This window comes from Fusarium verticillioides, chromosome 6 (genome assembly GCF_000149555.1).
Source record: "Fusarium verticillioides 7600 chromosome 6, whole genome shotgun sequence".
NCBI classification, from domain to species: Eukaryota; Fungi; Ascomycota; class Sordariomycetes; order Hypocreales; family Nectriaceae; genus Fusarium; species Fusarium verticillioides.
In genome coordinates, this window is record NC_031680.1 from 1,659,170 (window position 1) to 1,680,715 (window position 21,546).

General features: G+C 49.2%; 8 protein-coding genes and 1 non-coding gene across 12 annotated transcripts; 4 read left to right on the forward strand and 5 right to left on the reverse strand.

Annotated features, from left to right (window-relative positions):
• Positions 1-108: 108 nt before the first annotated feature.
• FVEG_02262 (hypothetical protein) lies at positions 109-2,323 on the reverse strand (the record flags this gene model as incomplete). Its single annotated transcript, XM_018889474.1, has 4 exons — positions 109-1,834; positions 1,890-2,162; positions 2,218-2,254; positions 2,305-2,323. 4 exons carry the CDS (start codon positions 2,321-2,323, stop codon positions 109-111), a joined length of 2,055 nt encoding a protein of 684 aa, XP_018745627.1.
• An 874-nt stretch (positions 2,324-3,197) lies between these two features.
• Positions 3,198-3,271, forward strand: FVEG_15013. Its single transcript has one exon. It is a non-coding gene; the product is annotated as a tRNA-Val (tRNA).
• A 12-nt stretch (positions 3,272-3,283) lies between these two features.
• Positions 3,284-6,073, reverse strand: FVEG_02261 (hypothetical protein). 2 transcript variants are annotated; one of them, XM_018889472.1, is made up of 5 exons: positions 4,952-6,073; positions 4,386-4,903; positions 4,011-4,332; positions 3,817-3,959; positions 3,286-3,742 (listed from the first exon to the last, which is right to left on the reverse strand). In XM_018889472.1, exons 1-5 carry the CDS (start codon positions 5,610-5,612, stop codon positions 3,554-3,556), a joined length of 1,833 nt encoding a protein of 610 aa, XP_018745625.1. In that variant the 5' UTR covers positions 5,613-6,073; the 3' UTR covers positions 3,286-3,553. The 2 variants fall into 2 exon arrangements, with proteins under 2 accessions (XP_018745626.1, XP_018745625.1); XM_018889473.1 differs by having other exon boundaries at positions 3,284-3,959.
• A 1,473-nt stretch (positions 6,074-7,546) lies between these two features.
• On the reverse strand, positions 7,547-7,882 carry FVEG_15012 (hypothetical protein; the record flags this gene model as incomplete). The annotated part of the gene is made up of 1 exon (XM_018904101.1): positions 7,547-7,882. One exon carries the CDS (start codon positions 7,880-7,882, stop codon positions 7,547-7,549), a length of 336 nt encoding a protein of 111 aa, XP_018745624.1.
• A 29-nt stretch (positions 7,883-7,911) lies between these two features.
• On the forward strand, positions 7,912-10,403 carry FVEG_02260 (hypothetical protein). Its single transcript, XM_018889471.1, has 3 exons — positions 7,912-9,198; positions 9,336-9,821; positions 9,896-10,403. The coding sequence occupies exons 1-3, from the start codon at positions 9,117-9,119 to the stop codon at positions 10,018-10,020; spliced, it is 693 nt and encodes a 230-aa protein (XP_018745622.1). The 5' UTR covers positions 7,912-9,116; the 3' UTR covers positions 10,021-10,403.
• FVEG_15011 (hypothetical protein) lies at positions 8,578-8,793 on the reverse strand (the record flags this gene model as incomplete). Its single annotated transcript, XM_018904100.1, has 1 exon — positions 8,578-8,793. One exon carries the CDS (start codon positions 8,791-8,793, stop codon positions 8,578-8,580), a length of 216 nt encoding a protein of 71 aa, XP_018745623.1.
• Positions 10,023-11,569, reverse strand: FVEG_02259 (V-type proton ATPase proteolipid subunit 2). Its single transcript, XM_018889470.1, has 6 exons — positions 11,359-11,569; positions 11,251-11,281; positions 11,100-11,182; positions 10,943-11,049; positions 10,722-10,892; positions 10,023-10,668 (listed from the first exon to the last, which is right to left on the reverse strand). The coding sequence occupies exons 1-6, from the start codon at positions 11,404-11,406 to the stop codon at positions 10,626-10,628; spliced, it is 483 nt and encodes a 160-aa protein (XP_018745621.1). The 5' UTR covers positions 11,407-11,569; the 3' UTR covers positions 10,023-10,625.
• A 1,226-nt stretch (positions 11,570-12,795) lies between these two features.
• FVEG_02258 (hypothetical protein) lies at positions 12,796-18,319 on the forward strand. Of its 2 annotated transcripts, XM_018889469.1 has the most exons (4): positions 12,796-13,631; positions 13,700-16,477; positions 16,525-17,372; positions 17,428-18,319. In XM_018889469.1, the coding sequence occupies exons 2-4, from the start codon at positions 13,711-13,713 to the stop codon at positions 17,521-17,523; spliced, it is 3,711 nt and encodes a 1,236-aa protein (XP_018745620.1). In that variant the 5' UTR covers positions 12,796-13,631; positions 13,700-13,710; the 3' UTR covers positions 17,524-18,319. The 2 variants fall into 2 exon arrangements, with proteins under 2 accessions (XP_018745620.1, XP_018745619.1); XM_018889468.1 differs by having other exon boundaries at positions 12,796-16,477.
• A 284-nt stretch (positions 18,320-18,603) lies between these two features.
• Positions 18,604-21,486, forward strand: FVEG_02257 (lysosomal acid lipase/cholesteryl ester hydrolase). 2 transcript variants are annotated; one of them, XM_018889466.1, is made up of 6 exons: positions 18,669-18,851; positions 18,966-19,045; positions 19,103-19,198; positions 19,246-19,541; positions 19,597-20,972; positions 21,073-21,486. In XM_018889466.1, exons 1-6 carry the CDS (start codon positions 18,820-18,822, stop codon positions 21,155-21,157), a joined length of 1,965 nt encoding a protein of 654 aa, XP_018745617.1. In that variant the 5' UTR covers positions 18,669-18,819; the 3' UTR covers positions 21,158-21,486. The 2 variants fall into 2 exon arrangements, with proteins under 2 accessions (XP_018745618.1, XP_018745617.1); XM_018889467.1 differs by having other exon boundaries at positions 18,604-18,851; positions 19,597-21,486.
• Positions 21,487-21,546: the final 60 nt, after the last annotated feature.

The following is a 21,546-nucleotide window of genomic DNA, read 5'->3' on the forward strand; positions in this document are numbered from 1 at the left end:
AAGTCATTGCCAATAAGAGTCGTTCCTGTCGTAAGCTTCATCGCCATGTGTCTAAAACACTGACATGAATGATAGTGTGCCAATTGAACTCTTGGTCCAAAAACAAGTCTATGCCAGCTCGTCGGCCATTTCGACCTCTTGTTGAGGAAGAGTGAGGCCAATGCGGATGGTGCCGAAGGGCTTTTTGTCGGCAATCCCATCTTGCTCGATAGCAATGGCGTTCTTAGTTGCAAGAACGAGAACATGCATGAAAGCTTCCGACGCGAACTTCTTGGAGTTGGCAGGGTCATCGAGCTCGTCGGTAAGAGTATTGAAATCAATCCAGAGACGGTCAGCTTGGTCGCAAGAACGAGTATACCCTTTGGATTCTACACGAGAAGTGGCATAGCCTAAGAAGTCAAGAGCAGAGGCATCAATGACTGCATTAGAGCCCTGTGTTTCGACACCATTACCGAATTCGACATCACACATGAATCCCTCATCGCCAATAGAAGAATCTTGAGAACGGAGCATCGCCCAGTCATCAGAGCCATGTTGCGGCCCAAGCTGATCACTCCAGCGCTCAATCGGACGAATTGCACTACCACGGGCATGCAGAGGACTTGGAGCAGGGAATTTTTTCTGTGCGCTACCCTGTCCCCGAATAGACGAACCAGGTGCAGCAGAGGGAGGGCGACTCCAAGGAGCCATGGATGAGGAATGCCGGTCTTCGAGACCCTTTGCTGCGTCCATTCCAATCTCAGGGGCAACGTCTTCACCAAACATTATAGCACCCATGTCATAATCAACACCACGACTGAGCTCGTCGGCATGATCTACCTTCTGACGGACATTCCGTGCTTCATTGTGCTCGTCTTCAAAAGCTTCAGCAGAAGCACGGCGGCGGCCCCGCGTCACAGGTTCTGGTTCTTGCTCAGAATTCTTTCCCTGCAACTGCGCCAAGAGGGCCATACCAGAGAAGTGTTCTGCGAGGGGATGTGACGCCCCTGAACAAGCTTTACCAATACCCGCAAGCCCATTGTCAAAAAGAAAAGCCTTCGCGTTGTGGCGTGCCTGAGCGACAGTGGTAGCAGAACGGGGTTTGTAGTTGGCCTTCATGTTGTCAAGATAGTTCATAGACCAGCTTCGCATCTCTGTTGCAGCAATATGGTCCTTTCCGTCGACCATTTGGCGGATTCGGCGTCGCCTTTGCCGTCGCAGTGGTTCCTTGGCTTCCTCAGTCGAAACTGATTCAGAGCTGGGCTCAGCCGAGGAAGTGGCTTTTCTGGCAACAGGGCGCTTGGGGAAAGGCTCAGCGTCTGGCAAGGCATCTTCACCCATGATGATCACATTGTCTCCAAGGGGTCCATTTTCGATGCCGAGGCCAGCCGCGTTGGCAGCTTGAACCTGAAGTTGCTCTTCAAATGCCGCCGTTCCAGGAAGGGGAGGGAGCTGTGGCTCCATGTCGCCAAACTCAATGAGGTTGCCGTCTAGGTCAAAGTTGAGGTCAAGACCGGGCATATTTGCAATATCTACGCCGAACGGATTGAAATCTTCCACAGGGTCATGCGCATAAAAAGGTTTTGCAAAAGGAGAATCGTGGTCAAGATCCGTTGGGAGACGGTAACTTCGGCCAGAATGCGAAGACTGAGGAATGTCGAAGTTGAGTAGTGAATTGCCTCGACCTGAAGAGCTAGAACCTTGAGTTTTAGGAGTCATTTGAGAGACACTGCCCTGCGACGAAAACTTTGTCGATAGAAGAACCAAATCATCAACGCTAGCCAAAAGGTCGAGCTTTGGGATAGTCGACAAAGGATCAAAGGACGGGTCATCCTGCAAGGTGATTTGATGTCGCCTTGAAAGAATATATCAGAACATGGACCTTTATGAGGTAAAAAGGGGCCCCTTACTTTGATTTACCGGCGTTTGGGTCCGTTGCACTTGTGTCCATAACCCGAAAGAATGTCATCATGTCAGATTGTGTCTTTTCAGCGTCTGAGAGCATATAGCGGCACTGCTGGGCGTAGACCCGAGAGACTCCATAAAGGAGGTTTCCCTGGAGGCGGAGAGCCAACGGGGCTCCTGGGTCGATGATGGTCTCGCATGCCTTGGGAACGTTGACTTGTTGAATTGCCTTGCGAGTCAACCGCTTCTGATTAGACTTGCCCACGGTAGCGACGAGCCTATATTGTAAAGTCAGTGAGTAGAATAAGATGATGAGAAGGCACTGATATATACCAAATGGTGGCAACCCCATACTGGGTATTGCTGAGGACTGAAGCGATGTTAGTTGTGCCCTGGTTGATATATTATGAGGTGACTTACTCTCGTGGCTATAGAACATGCTACTCGTGGATGCGCCTTAGAATCTCTGAAAAAAAGCCGGAAACTTCGACTAAGAAGGGCAAAACCAGGTTGTTTAACGAGGAAGTCTCGCTCTAACTGCCCCCTATACTAATGAACTGGCTTGAAATTGGTTGCGATGCTGTAGTTAGTAGGAGAGGTTGAAAGCTTAGGAGGTGATGATGCAGGACAAGGAGAATAAATTGGAAGGAGGAGAGAAGGGAAGATTTCAGTCGCGTGTGATATTGATCAAGAGGGGCCTATCGCGGAGGCAGTTTTAATGCCTGGCAGTCACTGTCAAGCACCTGGCACCTCAGGCAGCAGCAACTAGGAACTTACAGCACATGAAGTATGAACGAATCTCTTCGTAATTGCTGTCTTCATTAGATTTCTATTGTTACATCGAGTTATTGGTAGAGATGACAGTTCCCATCATCTTCTCTGAGTACCTTGGCTTCACCTGCAATGCTCCGATGTCAGTATCTCAGCTTCAGCTAAGGCGCCTTAGTAGAGTGATCAGTGATCATTGCAACTACCTCTGCGGAATAAAGCATGAGATCATTGATTATTGTAAAGAAAGGAAAAGCCGGTACGACAACCTCGAAGTTGTTCGTGGTCAAGGTAGTTGGTGTCACTTGATTAACATATCTATAGAGCGGTCTTTCGAGGATACATTTCCTTTCAAGCTACCTACTTACTGCACCCAGTCTCTATGGGCGCTATGTACTCACCTTAGGTAAATCAGGCCTAAAGCCTTCGTTATCTCATTCATGTCGACCCTTAATCCCCCTTGCGAGAGGACCTATCAGCTCAGTGGCTAGGGCAGTCACAATATTTTTCAAATTGCAATAGAAGTTCAGAAATTCACCCGCCTAGGTTCCGTGGTCTAGTTGGTTATGGCATCTCGTTAACACCGAGAAGGTCCCCGGTTCGATCCCGGGCGGAACCATGCTTTTTGTTCTCTGTGTGTCCAACGAAGAGGAAAGTGTTCTTTTTATTTACCTGCATTACGCTGATCAGCAGGCACATGATGCCGTCGAGGTTTAGTCCCTCTATTTACAGGTGATGCACTACAACAATCGAATTGGTTCTATCTAAGGAGCCCTGGAACTTTGCCAATGACCCCGAGTAACAGTCATGAAGTGAATGCATGCTCGGAGAATTCGATTGCACGCAGGAGACTGAAACTCCTTTAGCGTTTGATAAACCCAGACCACTCGGCCACCTCCGACTACTTGTGAGTTGTTCGAAGGCTAGTTCCACTGGCAATCAAGGCAGCGCAGAGTCCTAGAAGGGCTACGGCAGTGGAGGCGCCAAAGGCATATCTCAACCCATCATAGTAAACCAGACGTGCCTTGAGTTGCACGTCGGGAGGTAGTTGACGGATATAGTCAACAGAGTGTCTGATTTGTTCGATAATCTATGCGGGAAAGCACGATTAGCATCAGATCAAGGGCTTCACGACGGAAATTGGTGACAAGAAAAAGGGCATACTCTCCATTTATCTGCTATCTCACTCAATGCAGCAGGCAGACGAACGCTGAGTGTAGTCTGAACGATGGAAGATGTGACTGAAACTCCCCAGACGGTTCCCAGTGAGCGGATGAGGTATACTGTCGAGGCCGTGACAGCGTGATCTGTAAACTTGTCAGCTTGCAATATTAATCGATAGAGACTCATGTGCTTACCGGCGTGGTCAAACGAGGCGAGTGAAGTAAACAGTATACCGGGATAAATAATGCCTTGACCAAGGTTTGCCGGAAAGACATAGATAAAGTACTTCCACTTCGAATCTTGAAACTGGAGTAAGGTCACCAAACCGTTGCCTAGAACCATCAACAGAGCTCCAGTTCGCACAAGAGCAAGTAGTTTGCCCCAACGAGACATAACCACCCCAGCAATAAGGCCACCAATTGGAGTGGCCAGTGAAGGAATTGCTAGTCGAGCACCGGCTGTGGTGGCCGAGTCAAGCAGAACAACCTGAAAGAAAAGCGGAAGCATGAAAAGGTACTCGTGAAGAGTTAGTTAGAATCAGTAAACCTGGGTAACTCGCGGAAGCTTACTCCATATGCAGCCATACCTGCACATACGTTTGCACACTGCGTTGCAATAGGTAGCCTTCCTTGCAGCAAGTGGAGAGGGATAACTGGGATGGCACTCGTCTTTTCCTCAACAAAGAGGAAAAGACCAAACAAGAAAATGCTCCCAATTAAGGCTCCAATCACCCAAGGACTACACCAGGGAAGCTCGTTTCCGCCCAGGCTGAGTCCCACGAGCTGAACCGAGATAGCTATGACGAGGAGAAGTGACCCAGAGAAGTCGACTCTGTGCCAGACAGTACCCAGATTGCCATCGAGCGAGAAAGCTCCAGACTGATCAGAGACGACTAGAGCACCAATGATCAGAGCAAGGATTGATACGGGCACCTGAAAGAGAAAACACCATCTCCAGCCAATATGGTCGGCAATCGAGCCACCAAAGGAAGCTCCAGAAATAGCCCCAAAGCCATAGATGCCGTTCTGGAGAGCTTGGTACATGCCGCGCTTCCTAAAGGGAACCATGTCCGAATTGACGATAGTGGCTTTCACTTATTAGTGGAGTGAATTAGAGAAGTTGGAGTTACAATTACCCATGGTCATCAAGCCTCCACCGCCAAAGCCAGTCAATGCTCTCATGACATTGAGAAAGATGATGTTGTTCGCAACACCGCACCCAAGACATCCAAAAGCAAACGTAATGGTCGAAATGAAGAAACACAGTCGCCGTCCAAAGATATCAGATACTCTGCCATAGAGAGGTTGGAACGCTGTGCTAGTGACAAGATACGACGTAGTCAACCATGAGGCTGTGTTTGCGGCATTGAACTCAGAGCTGATGACGGCATAAGTCGCAGCGGTGATGGTACTATCGAGGCCGTAGAGGAAGACATTGGACATAATCGCCAACTGAATCCAGACGAACCCACGAGGAGGCCTCCAACTGTCCTCATCGGGAGGTTGAAGTAGCGGTTGATCCTCGCGAGGCTCCAGGGCATTAATTTCACTGTTGTTTTGCAGCGAAGGGCCCAATGCTTCAGGATCCTGATCTGCGAGAGACGAGTTACTCATTATGAAAGGATTTATTGCGAATGCGATTAAGGACTGTTGTTTTTCAAATGCAGGAATTATCACCGGCAGTTTAGGAGACAAACGTTGAAACGCTGCGGCTAAAGATGCTTTTTGTATCACGAAAATTGTGAATAAGAAAACCAATCTGACACGACGTGGGGCATCAAACGGGTCATCGGCCATGACCCAACTTCAAGGAACCAGGAACATTGACGTAGGTATGTACTGCAGAGATAAATCGGGCTTAATCGATGGTGAAATCTCGCATTGAGATCACGTATTGGCTGATCCAACAAGAGCCGGTAGATCGTTACCTTGTTACACAGCAAGATCTATGGAATTTGGCAAACAATTACCATCTATATAAAGAATATTCATACCTATAAGTCTGTATTAGTATGGGAAGCATGATACAGAGATTTTGACATGAGTTGTTTCTTTGTCACACCCCGTCTCAAACACCCAAAGATGCCCAGCGCCTGAGGGTTGTTCACTCATAACAAACCATACAAGTCTTTCTTTTAACTCAACTTCAGGCGATCAGAGGGATGAAAATCAAGTTAATGTTCGCAGCCTCTGGGTCTAACCAGCAAACGTGAAGAGCATACCTACACTATGTACCTTAGGTAATAACTTGGGCCAAGAACTTGATAGGCCGCCTTGAAAGAGCTCAGCTGGTGATAGGATGTTGCTTTCACAGAATTTCCCGACATGCGAGAGATCTTCATTGTAAACAGAAACCAAGGCTTTGGTCATAAAATAAAGTCTACCCCAGCATGGTTTATAGTTGTCCAGAATCTCATTGACCCCTCCTGTCTCATAGATTCGTTGTAAATTTATCTCACTTGTGTGATTTATGACACTGGGAGAACAAAGTTATTACAGGTAGAGCTGCAGTCATTGTAAGCCCGCTTTGGGCAGGAACGCAGTCTGCAGCAGCAAACATCCACTCAAACCAATCGCTTACCTTGCCTTATCTTATGGCAAAACGCAACACTCTCACCAAAAGCCAAAAGAATCCTATTCTACGAAAACAGGATTTCCAAGGATCAACTTGGCGCGTCAACGCTGTGGGCACATCGCGCGCAAGAGACATCAACTGTCGAAGTTCATCTCGTGCCACAGCAGTCACGCAACACCATCGACAAATCAGCAAATACAAAGAAAGCATTGCTTTGATACGGGCTTTCCCGGCAACCCTCTCAGAAAGGGAGGTCACAATGGCGAATAGGACACCACTCATCCTTTCGGATTCCAGGGTCCAACCATCCAACGTAGCCCTACGCGCCCAAAATACTGCGCCTGGGGAGGAAGGAAAACGGGGCTCACCAAGATATGTGTTTAAATCATAACATACGGCGGGTCTGGCATAATATAATATATTGTTACAGAAATAGCACTTTGAAACACAATGCGTAAGGCTATTGTATTTGTTGCAACATGGTGTTGACTCGATTTACAAACCTCGAGAAACAAAATGATTCGACATCTATCATTTCCAAAGTTTCCTTTCTGCTCCAGCTACCAAACCAAACTAGGTTGTCATGCACCTCGATGCACATCAGCAGACACTCACCGCCGTCTATCACTATCAGGGCGCAACCTGCATACTTGTGTGACAAGTTGAACAAGATGTACCTTCGAATTTTGGAATAACGGTCGCGATTTAATCCTCCCCGCTCAACACTTCCGTGCCAACCGTGCCGCTTCACTTGAATTATGAGTCGCAACTATCTAACTGAATTCAACCGAGGGCCTCGACACCCCGGTGAAATGGGGCCGGACCAGCCGCTTAGAAGCAGGTAGATTCCTCCTTTCCCATGAGAGAAAGCGGGGAATATCCAATAGTGCTTCATATTGCTGGTGCGGACAATACATAACAATCTGCCTATACTGATAAGATGCGATCTGAAAGTGGCCTTTGATGCCCCACGGGTTGTTCCTGCATCTGAGATGCGCCAAAAAGTCACCAGTTAAGAATTCTATATCTGGTGATCAAGCAAGCCCCCCGCTTTTGATCAGCAACTCTTCACACCAAGAGGCTGGCTTATAGCATCTATCAAATGGCTCGAAGCAAAGATGAGCAGGACATCGCTTCGTTGAGGCCTTCAGCGCCTTCAGACTTCGATGAATGTGGAGAAAGGATGCCAAGCTAAACCTATTCGAAGCTGGGAAGAAGAGGTGGGTGTTGAGCTCCAGCAAGGATAAATGGACTTGGGCGTCACATAGCGTTCTTTGAGAATCCCAAAAGAATAGCCAGGTCTGGCATCATAGGCCGGCCCGACCACGCGGTTCACAGCGGTTAGGAAGATCGGCAACCTTACTGTAAGGAAATAATGGAAGCTGCGCCAACATTCGTGCGACAGGACAGGACAGGACAGGACAGGGCGAAACGAAACGGAAATTAAACAAACTTGGTCCTGGAAATGCAAGCTCCACGTCAAATACATCATTCAGCTCCACCACTTGGCGCAAGGTCGACCGCCGTCTTGAACAAAACCGGATTGAGATACCGTCGACGCAGTCGTTGTGCAACATTGGCTTCCGTCAGTTACGCTGCTTCTTCTGCTTCTGCCAGGGAACTTCTCACAGCCAAGACGACACCCGCCAGCCGTCTTATCCATTAGCCATCTGGACTTCTGGACTTCTAGGCCTCTCTCCCCGCCCCAGAGACTCTCCCCCCTGCACACATAGCCCGATCATGATCCACAGCATACACAACCCCGCCATTCACAGTAGGTAAATGTCCTCCGAGGCCTCGCCGGAAAACTGTCCGTGATACCCCGCTATCACCGTATCGTGTCGAAGCATCCATGGAAGCTCGTTATGCCAACTAAGGAAAACGCCCGAAGGTGTCTTCAGGGGAGCTTGCTGACGGTTGTCCCTAATTAGGGATGTCAATGTGCAGCCTTTAGATCCTCTTGTGCACCCTGCATTCACAATTGTTGGAGTTGTGGCGGTTGTACAGAGCGGATGCAGGAGAGCTTGTGACACGAATATAAACTGGGCGGGATCAACAAACTTTCTTAACAGTGCCCAGAAGCGAGAGACTTTTGTTCAAGACTTGCATTGAACAGAACGCGTCATGGTGCTTTCGATGGTCTCCCACAGCATCATCGTCGTGTCTTTTCTCACGTGTCCCCGCATCTCAGTCCCCCTTGCAACCTCCACGCCAGAGAAATCCACGCCACGATGCGATACGGCTGCCCAGCCTAGACCTTGGCTCGGGTTGAACCTGGTACTTCTCCGAAGTGCTCCGGTCGCCAATAGGTTTGCTGTACTCTGTACTCCTCCGAGCTGGGCTCTTCACCTCGCTCGCTTGCTCGCTTCCCACCATCCTCTCCTGCATACCTGGAAACTCCATGCATGTTTATCCGCGGCTGTGCATCAAACTCCTGGGCATCCTGACCCTCCCTGTCTTACCTAGCTTGGCGTCTTAAACACCGGTCAAAAAGGCCATTATTCTGGCTCCCGCACACTTTCACAGGTCTCACTTATCTTGCTTTCTGACTCTTCATGCACCGTTCAGCCGTCCCAGCCGCCTGCCGTGTGATCCTGTTATTGTCTCGTATCGCTACTTAACCGCAACATCCCCAATAGTTCTCTTGGACGGATGCTCGAACTGTCGTGTGCTAGCTCTCTTCCGCTTCGCTCTCAACTGTGCTTCCTCCAACGCAATCTGCCATCATGACGGGCGCTCTCGCAACTCCACGCTATAGTAACGACGACTTCGAGACAGCTTCTATTCGCTCTGCTGCTCCTTCTTATGGTGAGTAGGCAAAAGTAGTCGCGATTCTTTGTATCCCGCTGGGATATCGGCTCTACTTATACACCAGACTGGAGCTCAATGCCAGAGCTCCACTACCTGGCACGAGACCAGCCTTACTGACCTGTGCATTGCCTCAGTATCGGAAGCTCCCTCATACCACTCAACAAATCCATACCCTGAGACTCTGCCATCATACACCCCTACAGCTCGGTCTCACGCGGTTGCGAGGTCCTCCTTAATTCCCCAAGGGAGCGGTACCTCAACTCCACGCCAGCAGACTATCGGCTTGCCTCCAGTACCTGCTCTTCCCCTGCGATCGCAGCCGAACCTGAACAATTTTCGTATCGCGACATGGTCCTCCGTCTCTAGCAACCCCAACGCCCGACACTACCAGAATGTCGCGAACCGGCGACTGACTGCTCAGCGAGATCCCGTAGACAGCCTTCGTCGAGTCATGACCGATGTTAGCGAGCAAGAACAAGAGCGGTACATAACCAGACCGTTAGAAGATCCCTATCTGGTTGGCGAGGTGGCTGCCGCCCGTGCTCGCACAGAGCGACTTGCACGAGAGTCAGGGGATGATATTCTTCTGCGAGAGGATCGCCAGTGGGACTGGTTCTTAGGTAAGTTAAAAAAAAAAAAAAAAAGAAATACATGCTTGTCAAGTGTTGTGTCGCAGCTGTTAACGCTGAATTAGCTCGAATGAGAGACTCGGATGAGAGACAGCGGAACTGGACTCCGACAAACCCATACAGGCGTGAGGTGGAGCCTGGGAGCCGAAAGAAGCTCCTCCGCCGTTTTGGAGGACGACGCTTGCTATGATTTTCCCTTCATCTCTGCATTTTTATGTTTTCTTTGCATCTCTGTTGCGCTGGGTCGCGGTTGTCATGTCTGTTACGTTGGCTGAAACGACATTGTCGCATTCTCATGGCGTTTTGATGATCTAGATTGGGTTGTCGGGATAAGGCATGGCATGCGAGTTGGGGGTTCTCAAATTGTCAACTGCACTCCGATCGATGGATGACATGAAACGGTCGCCGTGAGCATATTCTTCTCTTTCGTCGCTCGTTCTCGAACATAGGGTCGCATAGGGCTTGGTGAACCTGGGCTGGTATTAGGTAGCTCACCCCTCAAATGAAATGAAACATTGAAACTATCTTGAGACGTATAGTGCCAACATGTTGGAGAAATCGTGTCAGCATAAACTTTGTGATTATACTCGAAGCTAGATACGGTCAACTTGCCCACCATTTCTCTACCTGTTTGCAAAAGATATGTTACACGTCCAATAACGCCATGCCCGATGTACACATAATGGTATGCCTCCGTAACTCGATGGCAGCTCAAAACCTCCACGACGTACAAGTCGACCATTCAATGGAAAGCCGACAGAATAGGTGTGTGATTGTCGGTTGAATAGGACTTGTTTAACCCTTGCTCTTGCTGTTCAGGAGAAGAGCAACGATGAGTCTACAGGATAATTAGCATGACCAAAACATACTCAAAATTCATCAATGACGTACCCATAGAGACCAAGAACTTCGCCGAAGATAAGAATCAGGACCATGCCAACAAAGATCCTAGACTGCTCCATGTAAGCACGAACGCCAGTGTCGCCGACAACTCCGATGCAGTAACCGGCGGCAAGACCAGTCATGCCGACTGCAATACCACATCCGAGATGCAGAAAACCACTAATACTGTTAGTGTTCGTTTTCGTTGATGAGACTTCGCGTCGACGTACGAAAACAAGCTGTAGTTCTTGCCTGGGTCGAGATCCTCAGCGATGAGGACGGAGATAACAAGTGAGTAAACGGCAATAATACCGGACATGACGACGGGGATGAGGCACTGCAAAAGGCGTCAGCGATGGCCCTGATCGAGCTAGGGGACAGTTGTACCTTCATGATGAGGTCTGGTCTAAATGTACCGACACCAGCAATGCCGATGCCAGACTTGGCTGTGCCGTAAGCAGCACCAATACCTATCGGAGTCGTTCAGTATTCGATCTCGGTCATATCGCATCGCGTAAAGAGGGAGGAAGTATCGTACATCCGAAGACCATTGCAGCTGCAATTCCGGCCTACAAACTCGCAGCATCAGCATTCGCGTCCACCCCTGGTTTCAGACCAACAGAAAGACCAGCACGGGAATACTCACCATCCCAATAAAAGGGGCAAATTTGGGGGCGAGCTCTGATTCTGCCATGGTGAGGATATGAGGCCGTCAGCGAGCTCTAGTGTCAAGTGCGACGTGAAGAGTTGACGTTATAGCTTGATGATGATGTAGCCTACTACTGGCCAAGGCTACCAGAGGAGTTGGAAGCTGAGGTGGAAAGCCACATTGGAACGGGTTGATTTGACCAATGACGAGCGAGTGGCTTCGAGATGGGTCACGTGATGATATCAGCCATCAAGTACCCAAAAGGCCTGCATCGAAGAATTCGGGACTCGAGAAGTAGGACAAGAAGAACAGCCTCTAGTCATTATTAAGAAATACATATATACATGATAGAGATTATAAAAATTCTTTCTATTTTTGCTTCCATACCTAGCTCTACCTGGTTTTGACTGGTCTGGTGTTTACATATAAATAAGGTTGCCATATTAATTAGAGTGAGAACCTGTGAATGATGGGAAATAACAGGCTTCTGCCAAGTGATATCTCGACTTTACTTGAGGCAGTCGATGTGAATGGCGGTTTCCGGGATTCTTTTTCTTTGTCTCGGTTCCATTGGCTGCTATGATTGTTCTCCTTAAACCTAAAGACGAGATTAGGTATCCCTTCGAAGCTGCTATGGTGCATATTAGTGAACTCTGCCCTGTATGTATCATTGACCAAGGCTGAAGGGGCCGAGACAGCCGGCAATACCTGGTCTTTGATTCCACAGCTCCAGTCACAGAAACGTTGGACGGGATGCAATCAGAACCAAGGGCAGCATGGTCATGGAGATGCCTATCTGCTAATATTGTTCTCGGCAACTCTCGTCAGTAAGATTGCCCGAGTTCAGCCGTGACAAACAACAAACAAACAAGCACCCGCTGCATAATCAAAGGATGCAGGTTAATGTTAGAAGTAAGAATCAACGGCCACTAGCGTGCCCCTTGGGTCCCTCCAGTTCAACAGGAGGTTTAATTGCCGTGACTCCCGTCTAAGGTGTGGCAACGCAACCACTGAATCAATTAACCTTTGAATTGAATTCGACTCACCACAAAGGGTCCATTGCGAATAAAGATCCTGTGCAACGAGTAACTAAACGAGTACATACACGGGTACAATTGAGCCACGCCAGAGGAGATATGACATGTGCTTGCTACATGAACGAGGCAGCAGTAACAATAGCTGTAGCAGCATCTGTTCCAGGTATCGGACTGGGCGGGAGCATCAACACTAAGGTACCTACAGTTAGTTAGGCGACCAGCCTCAGGTTGGACTACGATACACAAACAAAGAGGCTCAACTTCACTGTAACAGCTCGAGTTGACACCTTGAAACAAGGAACAGGCTCTAGTACCGACTAAAGATAAATTACTATTTTAACCTGCTCCTGAATAACTACCTTACCTAACTTAACTCGTCCACTTCTCTTTTTCGTATCCACGGCCCAACGTCAAAGATCCATGCTCTTACACTGCTACTTTATACCCCAGTATATTCATCCCCTGAAATTGTACTAAATAATTTAACTGCCCATAGCCCATCCACTACGGCGCGTCCACATTGCCGGCCCCCCGTCACCACATTCATCTCGACCCCCAAAGAGCGCAGAGGCCGCCATCAGACAGGTGGACTCTGTGGTGGATCTAGCACTGGCGTGTCCGTCGTTGGCTCCTACAGTTGACTCCTTGTCCTGTCCTGTTCCATTCAGTACCTGAACGTGGATTCCATTGGCGTGGATTGCCTTTACTGTACCTCTTTACCTGCGACGAGTCGGGTGCCTGGCCTAGATCGTGAACCTGCAACTGCAACTCCGTCCAAACTCCATCACCAGAGGGCCACTCCCCCGAGAAAAACCCTCTCGAGACGGCGACCGCCCATTGCCTGCAATCACATTCCCTATCGTCGTCCCTCCACCTCCTCGATCGGTCGACGAGCTTCGGCCCCAAGGCGAGAGGTTTGCCATTTTGCTCAGCCGGCCGCCTTGTCCGACGGCCCCCCTCGAGCCCAAACTTGCAAATTCCGACACGACACTTTGCTTGGGTAGAATTCACACCTCGATCCCTCATCATCTCTCCCACCGTAACGACAAGCGCTACCTGCGAGAGTATTCGCAACGCCAGTATATAACGGACGGTTATCGCTCACGCAACACCTATCTTAAGCTTAAGGGGACGCACAGTATCGGCGTCGACTGACGGCGGCGCATCCGTCGAAGTCGGCTGTTGATACGCCAGATAACGAGCTTTTAGCCCTTGGCGCTCAAAACCCTACCGGTAATGCAATTCCCATCCCCAGGTATCACCCCTTTCTTGGAAACTCTCCTGACATGCTCTCGATCAAGTTTCCCTTATCATGTCGAACTACGGTTACGATCCTCGAGGAGCTCCTCAAAGACCGCCGCAGAGGGGCTACGGCGACGACAACAATTACGGTCAACGAGATGCTGCATTCTCCAACATCTTCGGCGCGGCTCCGCCTCCTGGCCGATCCCAAACGATGACTTCGTCCTCTTCGATGCCTCAAAACATGATGGATCCCGGTCGCACTCAGACTATGTCTTCAATGTCCTCTGGTATGCAACGGCAGCCACCGCCTCGTGCTCCCCCAGGACACTATGGGGACCCAGCAGCTGGCAGGACTCGGACAATGGATAGCAATAGCATGATGGGGAATGGCTACTATCCAAGTCAACGCTCAGCATCGGGTGGTCAAATGCCATCTCACTATATGCAGCAGCAGCAACAACATCAACAACAACGACGTCCGTATCCTGGCCCTGGAGGACCTCCACCTCCTCGAATGGAGCAAAGGGGTCCGCCGCCTCCGCAAGCTCCTGGTGCAAGGACTCCCGCCCAGCGATTCTATCAGGGAGGACCGGCACCTTCAATGAACAATGACCCTTATCGCTCGCAGTCACTCGCTTCTGCTCCTCGCCAGCCAATGTATCACCCTCCTCCTAGCGCCTATCAGCAAGCACCAGCAAACCACCTTCGACAAGCCCCGTACGCGCAGCAGAACTCGGCGAGGACGACCGCTCAAGGGCGAATTGTGCCGGAACGTCATGAAGACCGCACCATGTCGCTGACTGGCAATTACCAACCCCAGAGCATGGACGCCCATCAGACCATGAGCGGTCGAGTCATCCCTAACCGACGAGCACCTACCGAGCTGCCGACCACCAACGGTTATCCTAATTCGATGCCTCACGCTCCAGGAGCACAAACTCGAACATCTAGCATGGTTTCGTCCAATGGTGCTGGCGATTATAGTAGGACAATGTCGATGGCCTCTACCGTGGCTCCAACCATCACCCCTTCCGAGTCTGATGCTTCTACTTTGGTCCAGCGACCAACCAGAAGCAAGTCTATCGAGAGCGAGCGCCCACCGACTGCCACGAAGATTCGACCACCCCTCGTATATCCAGCCCTACTGTCTCGAGTCGGAGAGTGCTTCCGTCGCAAGATTATTGTTGGTGACCGGACCAAGAACGAGCTGACATACAAGAATGCTTTCAGCGGTTCTGAGGCTGTCGATGTCTTGTCATATATTATTAGGACTACTGATCGCAACCTTGCCCTTCTTCTTGGCCGAGCTCTGGATGCCCAGAAGTTTTTCCACGATGTCACATACGAACACCGTTTACGAGACTCCCAATCAGAGATGTACCAGTTCAGGGAGACATTGATGGATGAGCCAGAAGATAAGCCCGCAGTCAATGGTGTCTTTGTCCTACTTTCCGAATGCTATTCCCCAACCTGTACCAGGGATCAACTTTGTTATTCAATTGCCTGCCCTCGACGATTGGAGCAGGTTTCGAGACTGAATCTTAAGATCAACCCTGGATTACGAAAGGAGGATGCTGTTAATGCTGTCGATGACGAAGGTGATCAGACAGACGAACAAAAACTCTGGATTAACTCCGTTCCCAAGGAAGTTGCTGAGAAGGTCGATGAGCGGGAGAAGAAGAGGCAGGAAGTTATTTCGGAGATCTGTTATACCGAGCGAGATTTCGTTAAGGATTTGGAATATTTACGAGACTTCTGGATTCTGCCTTTACGATCAAAGGCTTCCCCAGTTCCTGTTCAGCGTCGCGAAAAGGTTGTCAAAACCATTTTCAGCAACATCATCGACCACCCCAGTATTCATACTGTCAGCTCCCGGTTTGCGTCTGGACTCACAACTCGACAACAAAAGGAACCTATTGTCCATAATATCGGTGACATTTTCCTAGAGTATGTGCCCCAGTTCGAGCCCTTCATTCTGTACGGTTCAAAGCAGTTGGAAGGAAAGTTTGAATTCGAAAATGAGAGATCAGTCAACCCCTACTTCGGCAAATTCGTAGACGAGATTGAAAGGCGCAAGGAGTCGAGGAAACTGGAGTTGAATGGTTATCTGACCAAGCCTACGACCCGTCTGGCACGATACCCCCTACTTTTGGAGAACGTCTTGAAATACACAGAAGATGGCAACCCTGATAAGGAGGACATTCCTAAGGTTCTGGTTATGATTCGAGATATTCTTGGCAGAGTCAACGCAGAGTCTGGAAAGGCTGAGAACCGATTTAATCTCAGGAGGCTTCACGAGCAGCTTCGTTTCAGACCCAATGAGAGGGTTGATCTTCGACTCACAGAAGAGGGACGTGAAATGGTCTTCAAATGCCAGTTCAAGAAGTCGCCCACGGATCCTGCAGAAATTACAGCCTTCCTCTTTGATCACGCCGTCCTTCTTGTTCGCATCAAGCAGACTGGCAAAACTGAGGAGATCAAGGCATACCGACGACCCATTCCTCTGGAGCTTCTCGCAATCAGGGAAATGGACGAAGTGATTCCCAAGGATGGCAACATGAAGCGTACCTCGTCGAGCCTGATTCCTTCAATCCGGAACAACGCCAACGACCCAGCGAGAAAGGAAGGCTGGCCGATCACCTTCCGCCATCTGGGTAAAGCAGGCTACGAGCTGACGCTTTATGCGTCTAACCAAGCTGCTCGTCAAAAGTGGCTTGAGTTTATCCATACTGCACAGGAACGTCTTCGATCCCGTGCCGACTTCTTCAACACAACTGTCATCTCAAGCAAGTTCTTTGCCGGTACCAACCGTGTTAACTGTGTCACGCCATTTGGTAAGTCTTTTCTGCCTTTTCCGGTCCGTTCGCTAATATTATGACAGATGGCGGGCGTAAACTCTTGTACGGTACTGACAATGGTGTTTACCTGTCGGACCGCAAGGTGAAGGATCAAGTGCCTCGTAGGGTATTGGAGACTGCAAGCGTTACTCAGATTGATATTCTGGAGGAGTACCAACTACTCTTAGTCTTGTCTAACAAAACACTCCAGTCTTACCCAGTTTCTGCCCTCAACCCTGATGAGCCCGCATTGTCCAGAAGGCCCAAAAAGATCCAGAACCATTGCAGTTTCTTCAAGACGGGCATCTGCTTGGGCAGACATCTGGTGTGCTGCGTCAAGTCATCTGCCCTATCTACTACGATCAAGGTCTTTGAGCCTAATGATGCTATGACCAAGGCCAAGAAGCAGAAGGGTATCGGTAAATTCATGAGCGGCGGTCATGATGAGCTCAAGCCATTCAAGGAGTTCTACATTCCCACCGAATCTTCGTCCGTTCACTTCCTCAAGTCCAAGCTCTGCGTCGCCTGCGCTCGAGGTTTCGAGGTCGTTTCTCTCGAAACCCTGGAAACACAATCATTGCTCGACCAGGCCGATACATCACTTGACTTTGTGGCTCGCAAAGAAGGAGTTAGGCCAATCCACATTGAACGACTTAACGGAGAGTTCTTGCTCAACTATTCGGAATTCTCCTTCTTTGTTAACCGCAACGGCTGGAGGGCCCGGCCAGAGTGGCGAATTGACTGGGAGGGTACACCACAGAGCTTCGCACTCAGCTACCCCTGGATCCTTGCTTTCGAGCCAAACTTCATTGAGCTCCGGAACATGGAGAACGGCGCTGTGCACATTGTCCCTCGTAAGAACATTCGCATGCTTCATAGTAGTACACATGAGGTAAGTTTTATCACACAGAAGGCTATTTCTTTCCAGGATGCTAACATGATGTCAGATTCTATTTGCACACGAGGATGATAAGGGAGACGACGTTGTTGAGGCAATCGACTTTTGGAAGAGTAACCGCAAGTCAGAGCTGCTCGGTTCATAACAATAAATAAATCCCGGACCCATTGGGGGAGCGTTTCTTTTTCCTGGAAAGATTTTTCTTCTTGTATTATTTGGCGGCGCCCGGTTACTACGACGTCGACTGTCCTTGGGCGCGAGGTACTCGCAAGGGTATTGACGATTTTCGGCTTCTTTGTGGTATCCCTATTCTTTGGGAAGACGCAAGCTTTTGGGCCGCACTTCGAACCGCTCACCGGATTTGGTTGTAGTGCTCCTGGCTATATAAATCGTCAAGTCAGCACATGATGGGCCTTGATGCCAGCTGAACCAGAGCAAAGCCATCACTCCAATGGCGTCGATAAGATGATTGAAATATAGGGGCAGTAGATACGGAGACGGGGCATGATCAGCAGGATGTAGGATGGGACAAGATGAGATGACGAGATGGGAAAAGAGAAAGACGATATATCGTAGCTTGTACTCTGGAAGGATGAGCGATGTTTAGCATGGCATGGCAATGGCATAATCTTGCTTCGCATGGCATGAAATATTTTGGAGCAGCTTGGAGCGATTTGAAAGTGAGGGAGGGTCGTGAAATAATGGCCTGGACAGGACAGGGAAAGGGAAGGACTGGGCTCTACGGTACTATAGTGGTTGAGTTTACAATTGCGATGGTAGTAGTAATTGGAGATATCCTTATCGAATTTCTTTAATTGCTGTCACTCACTTATTCACTTCTCACCCACTCACGCAATCTATCTATCTGTATGTCTTATCTAGGTACCTACCTAATTCTTAGCCTAGTGTCGATGGCCCACTATAAGAGAACCAATCCCCTCTCCTGCGACCCTGACATTTGCGTATGCCATGTGGCAGTGTCTTCTGTGGCTCGCTTGTGGTAATAACTGTTTCATATGGGTATCATGGAAGAAAATATGGGATATCTTGTCGACCATTGGGTTCTTTCAGCATCTTGAGGCCTGATGGAATCTCCATTTTTCTCGTTTCTTCACCGAGTTTCTTTCGACTCGGGGTTACTTATTCTGTAGTTGACTCGCCTAAAGGTCTGAGGTCATGATTCGTTAGGTGCGCTAGCTAGGTACTTTAGTGCGACCTCGTTGTAACTCAGTAGAAGGCACTAACTCTATCACTATCCCCAATTGCATGTGATTCATTGAATACTGACATCACCTCCATCTGGACAAGACGGGGACCTTGAACTACCTTATCAACCTCTTTTGCTAGCTACTTCGCTCATTGATCCTTGTCCCTACAACAACAAAAACCTTAAGCTGGGATAAGCTTGTATCGCGGCAATCCTCAGACAAAGATTGTCGCGATGGCTATTCCTTTCATCGGGAGGCTTCGCCCGTAAGTATCTCCCCTATTCGTTTTTGTCTTGGCCCGAAGATCTGCGTGGCGCTCATCCACATTCTCATCTCTACTCTACTATGCGCCTACTCTACTAACCTCTAATACGAATAGTCACGAGTATCTCGCTCTCGTGGGATCATTTATTCTCGTCGGTCTCGAGGCAATCATTCGGGTCTTGACTTTGGCTTTGCGTGAGTCGCAGACCCTTTCCGAGCGGTGTAGGGGTCATACTAACAACAACATCGCAGCCCCATTTCTTGTTACGCTTTTCTATAGAGCTTCAAGACGACTCTTCAATAGGTTTTCTGCGCCTGCGAGGCGACGAGCGGAGAGTAAACGAAAAAGTTGGCTTTTTGGCTGTTTCTACTAGCACCGGACTAACATCGTATAGCGATATCCACCAAGGTACGAGACGCGCCAGACTTTGTTGAGCTGTGTCGCATTTGGGGCTACGAAGCAGAGGAACATATCGTTCAGACCAAGGATGGATATCTTTTAGGTCTTCATCGTCTGCAGTGGCGAAAAGGCGAAGAAGGACAGAAAGTCAACTACGGCCCCACGAGTCTGAAAAAGAAGGTCATCTACATGCACCATGGCCTTCTTATGAATTCAGAGGTTTGGGTTGCTCTCACGGATGAGCAGAGATGTCTACCATTCGAGCTGGTTGAGAGAGGTTACGACGTCTGGGTAAGTTTGCCTTGATTATTACGCAGCCCACGCCCATTGACTAACACCTGTACAGTTTGGAAACAATCGGGGTAACAAGTACTCCAAAAAGTCAATCAATCAGTCGCCAACCTCCAATGCCTTCTGGGACTTTTCCATCGACGAATTTGCCTTCCACGACATTCCGGATAGCATCAGTTACATCCTCGATACAACTCAGCAGGAGAGTCTCTCGTACATCGGCTTTTCCCAAGGTACAGCTCAGGCTTTCGCCAGCTTAGCCATCCATCCCAAGCTCAACAACCAGATCAATGTCTTCATCGCTCTCGCGCCTGCTATGGCGCCTGCCGGCTTATCTAGTGGAATTGTCGACGCGCTCGTAACGGCATCGCCTTCTGTTTTGTTCCTCTTGTTTGGTCGTCGTTCCATTCTCAGTTCCGCTACTATGTGGGAGACCATCTTGTACCCGCCCATCTTCAGCAAGCTCATCGACATGGGGCTTTCATTCTTGTTCAATTGGCAAACCCTCAATATCTCCGCGAGCCAGAAATTGGCTGCTTATCCCCATTTGTACTCCTTTACGAGCACCAAGAGTGTGGTTCACTGGTTCCAGATCATTCGAAACAAATCCTTCCAAATGTATGACGATGACGTTCACCAGCCAATCAGCGTCACTTCAAGCAGCAAATACTCCAAGGTTGCCAAGTACCCGACTCGAAACATCAAAACACCAATCGTTCTGGTTTACGGTGGCAGCGATTCCCTGGTGGATATCAAGGTTATGCTCAAGGAACTACCACCTCAAACTGTGGCAACCGAGATTCCTCACTATGAACATCTTGACTTTCTCTGGGCTCGGGATGTCGATACACAGGTTTTCCAGCACGTGTTTGATGCGCTTGACAGCTTCACTGATGCCGAGCATACAAAGGAGGAATATGATCGTTACTATGTCAGTCGGCAGGAGAGTCTTCTAGGGTCAGGGTATGCGTTTGGGCATGCTCATCATGGCAGCGAGAGCGAGTCTTCGACACTTACACCAAGTATTGAGGGAGCCAATGGTGCCCAACTTACGCCCCAGCCTCAGCCACACCGAGCACGAGAGCAGGCGTCTGGAATTCCTTCTCCCAAGAACACGACAAGACACAGAGTGAAATACTCGGGTGAGATACCTGCAGGCGACCGACCAGCAACTCCTGAGCTTTTTAAGAGTGCTGCGGGAAGAGACTCACCTGAAAGTGGATTGGATTCCCCAGTGGCGGCCAGGGTAAAAGCTGGTGTCAGGCGCAGCGGGAGTGTCGGGAGCAATATCAGCCTAGATATGCGAGAGGGTCGCGGTATCAGTGTCGGTGCGAGTAAGGCTGCTGGTGGCATTGTGACGAAGAGCGGCGCCAGCGGAACCAACGTGGAGGAGAGTCCTAGAAGGGACAGCTCTGCAGAAAAGAAAAAGAAGTAGGTGACTAAGTGGAAGCGCAAGGGAGGAAGAGTTGGATTCAGTCATGTCTTCGATCGACGATTCAGAAATAATGCTTATATTTTTTATCTGTTATAGGAGGGGCAGCGATACATCTCGAGCAGTACACGTACGTTACAATATGTTGGGTTTGAGAGAGCCCAGCTTTTCGCTATATGGATAATGCCCACTTGCATATGTCAAGTTGCCAGGAACCACGATAGGATGCAACAAAAGACGAGCTCAAAACAAAAGACGAGCTCAAAAGACGAGCTGGAGATCTCTTCTGTGCTACACTGATCACTTTCCGCTCCAAAGAGGCACAGCAATGAAAGTGTGACTCTCATCTGATAGGTAGTCAAAACAGGATGATGGTGCGAGGAAGTGTGTGTGGGCCATATGCAAGGCTCCTTTGATCCTTCAACTGTATTATTGAGGCTGAACTGAAGCATTCGATACTATTTCTTGATAGGACTACTTTCAATATATCCACAATCAAAATGGCTATGCATATTGTTTTTCGGCCTCCAAGGGCCGACGGGCTGATAGAATATGTCAGAGACTAACCGCAAA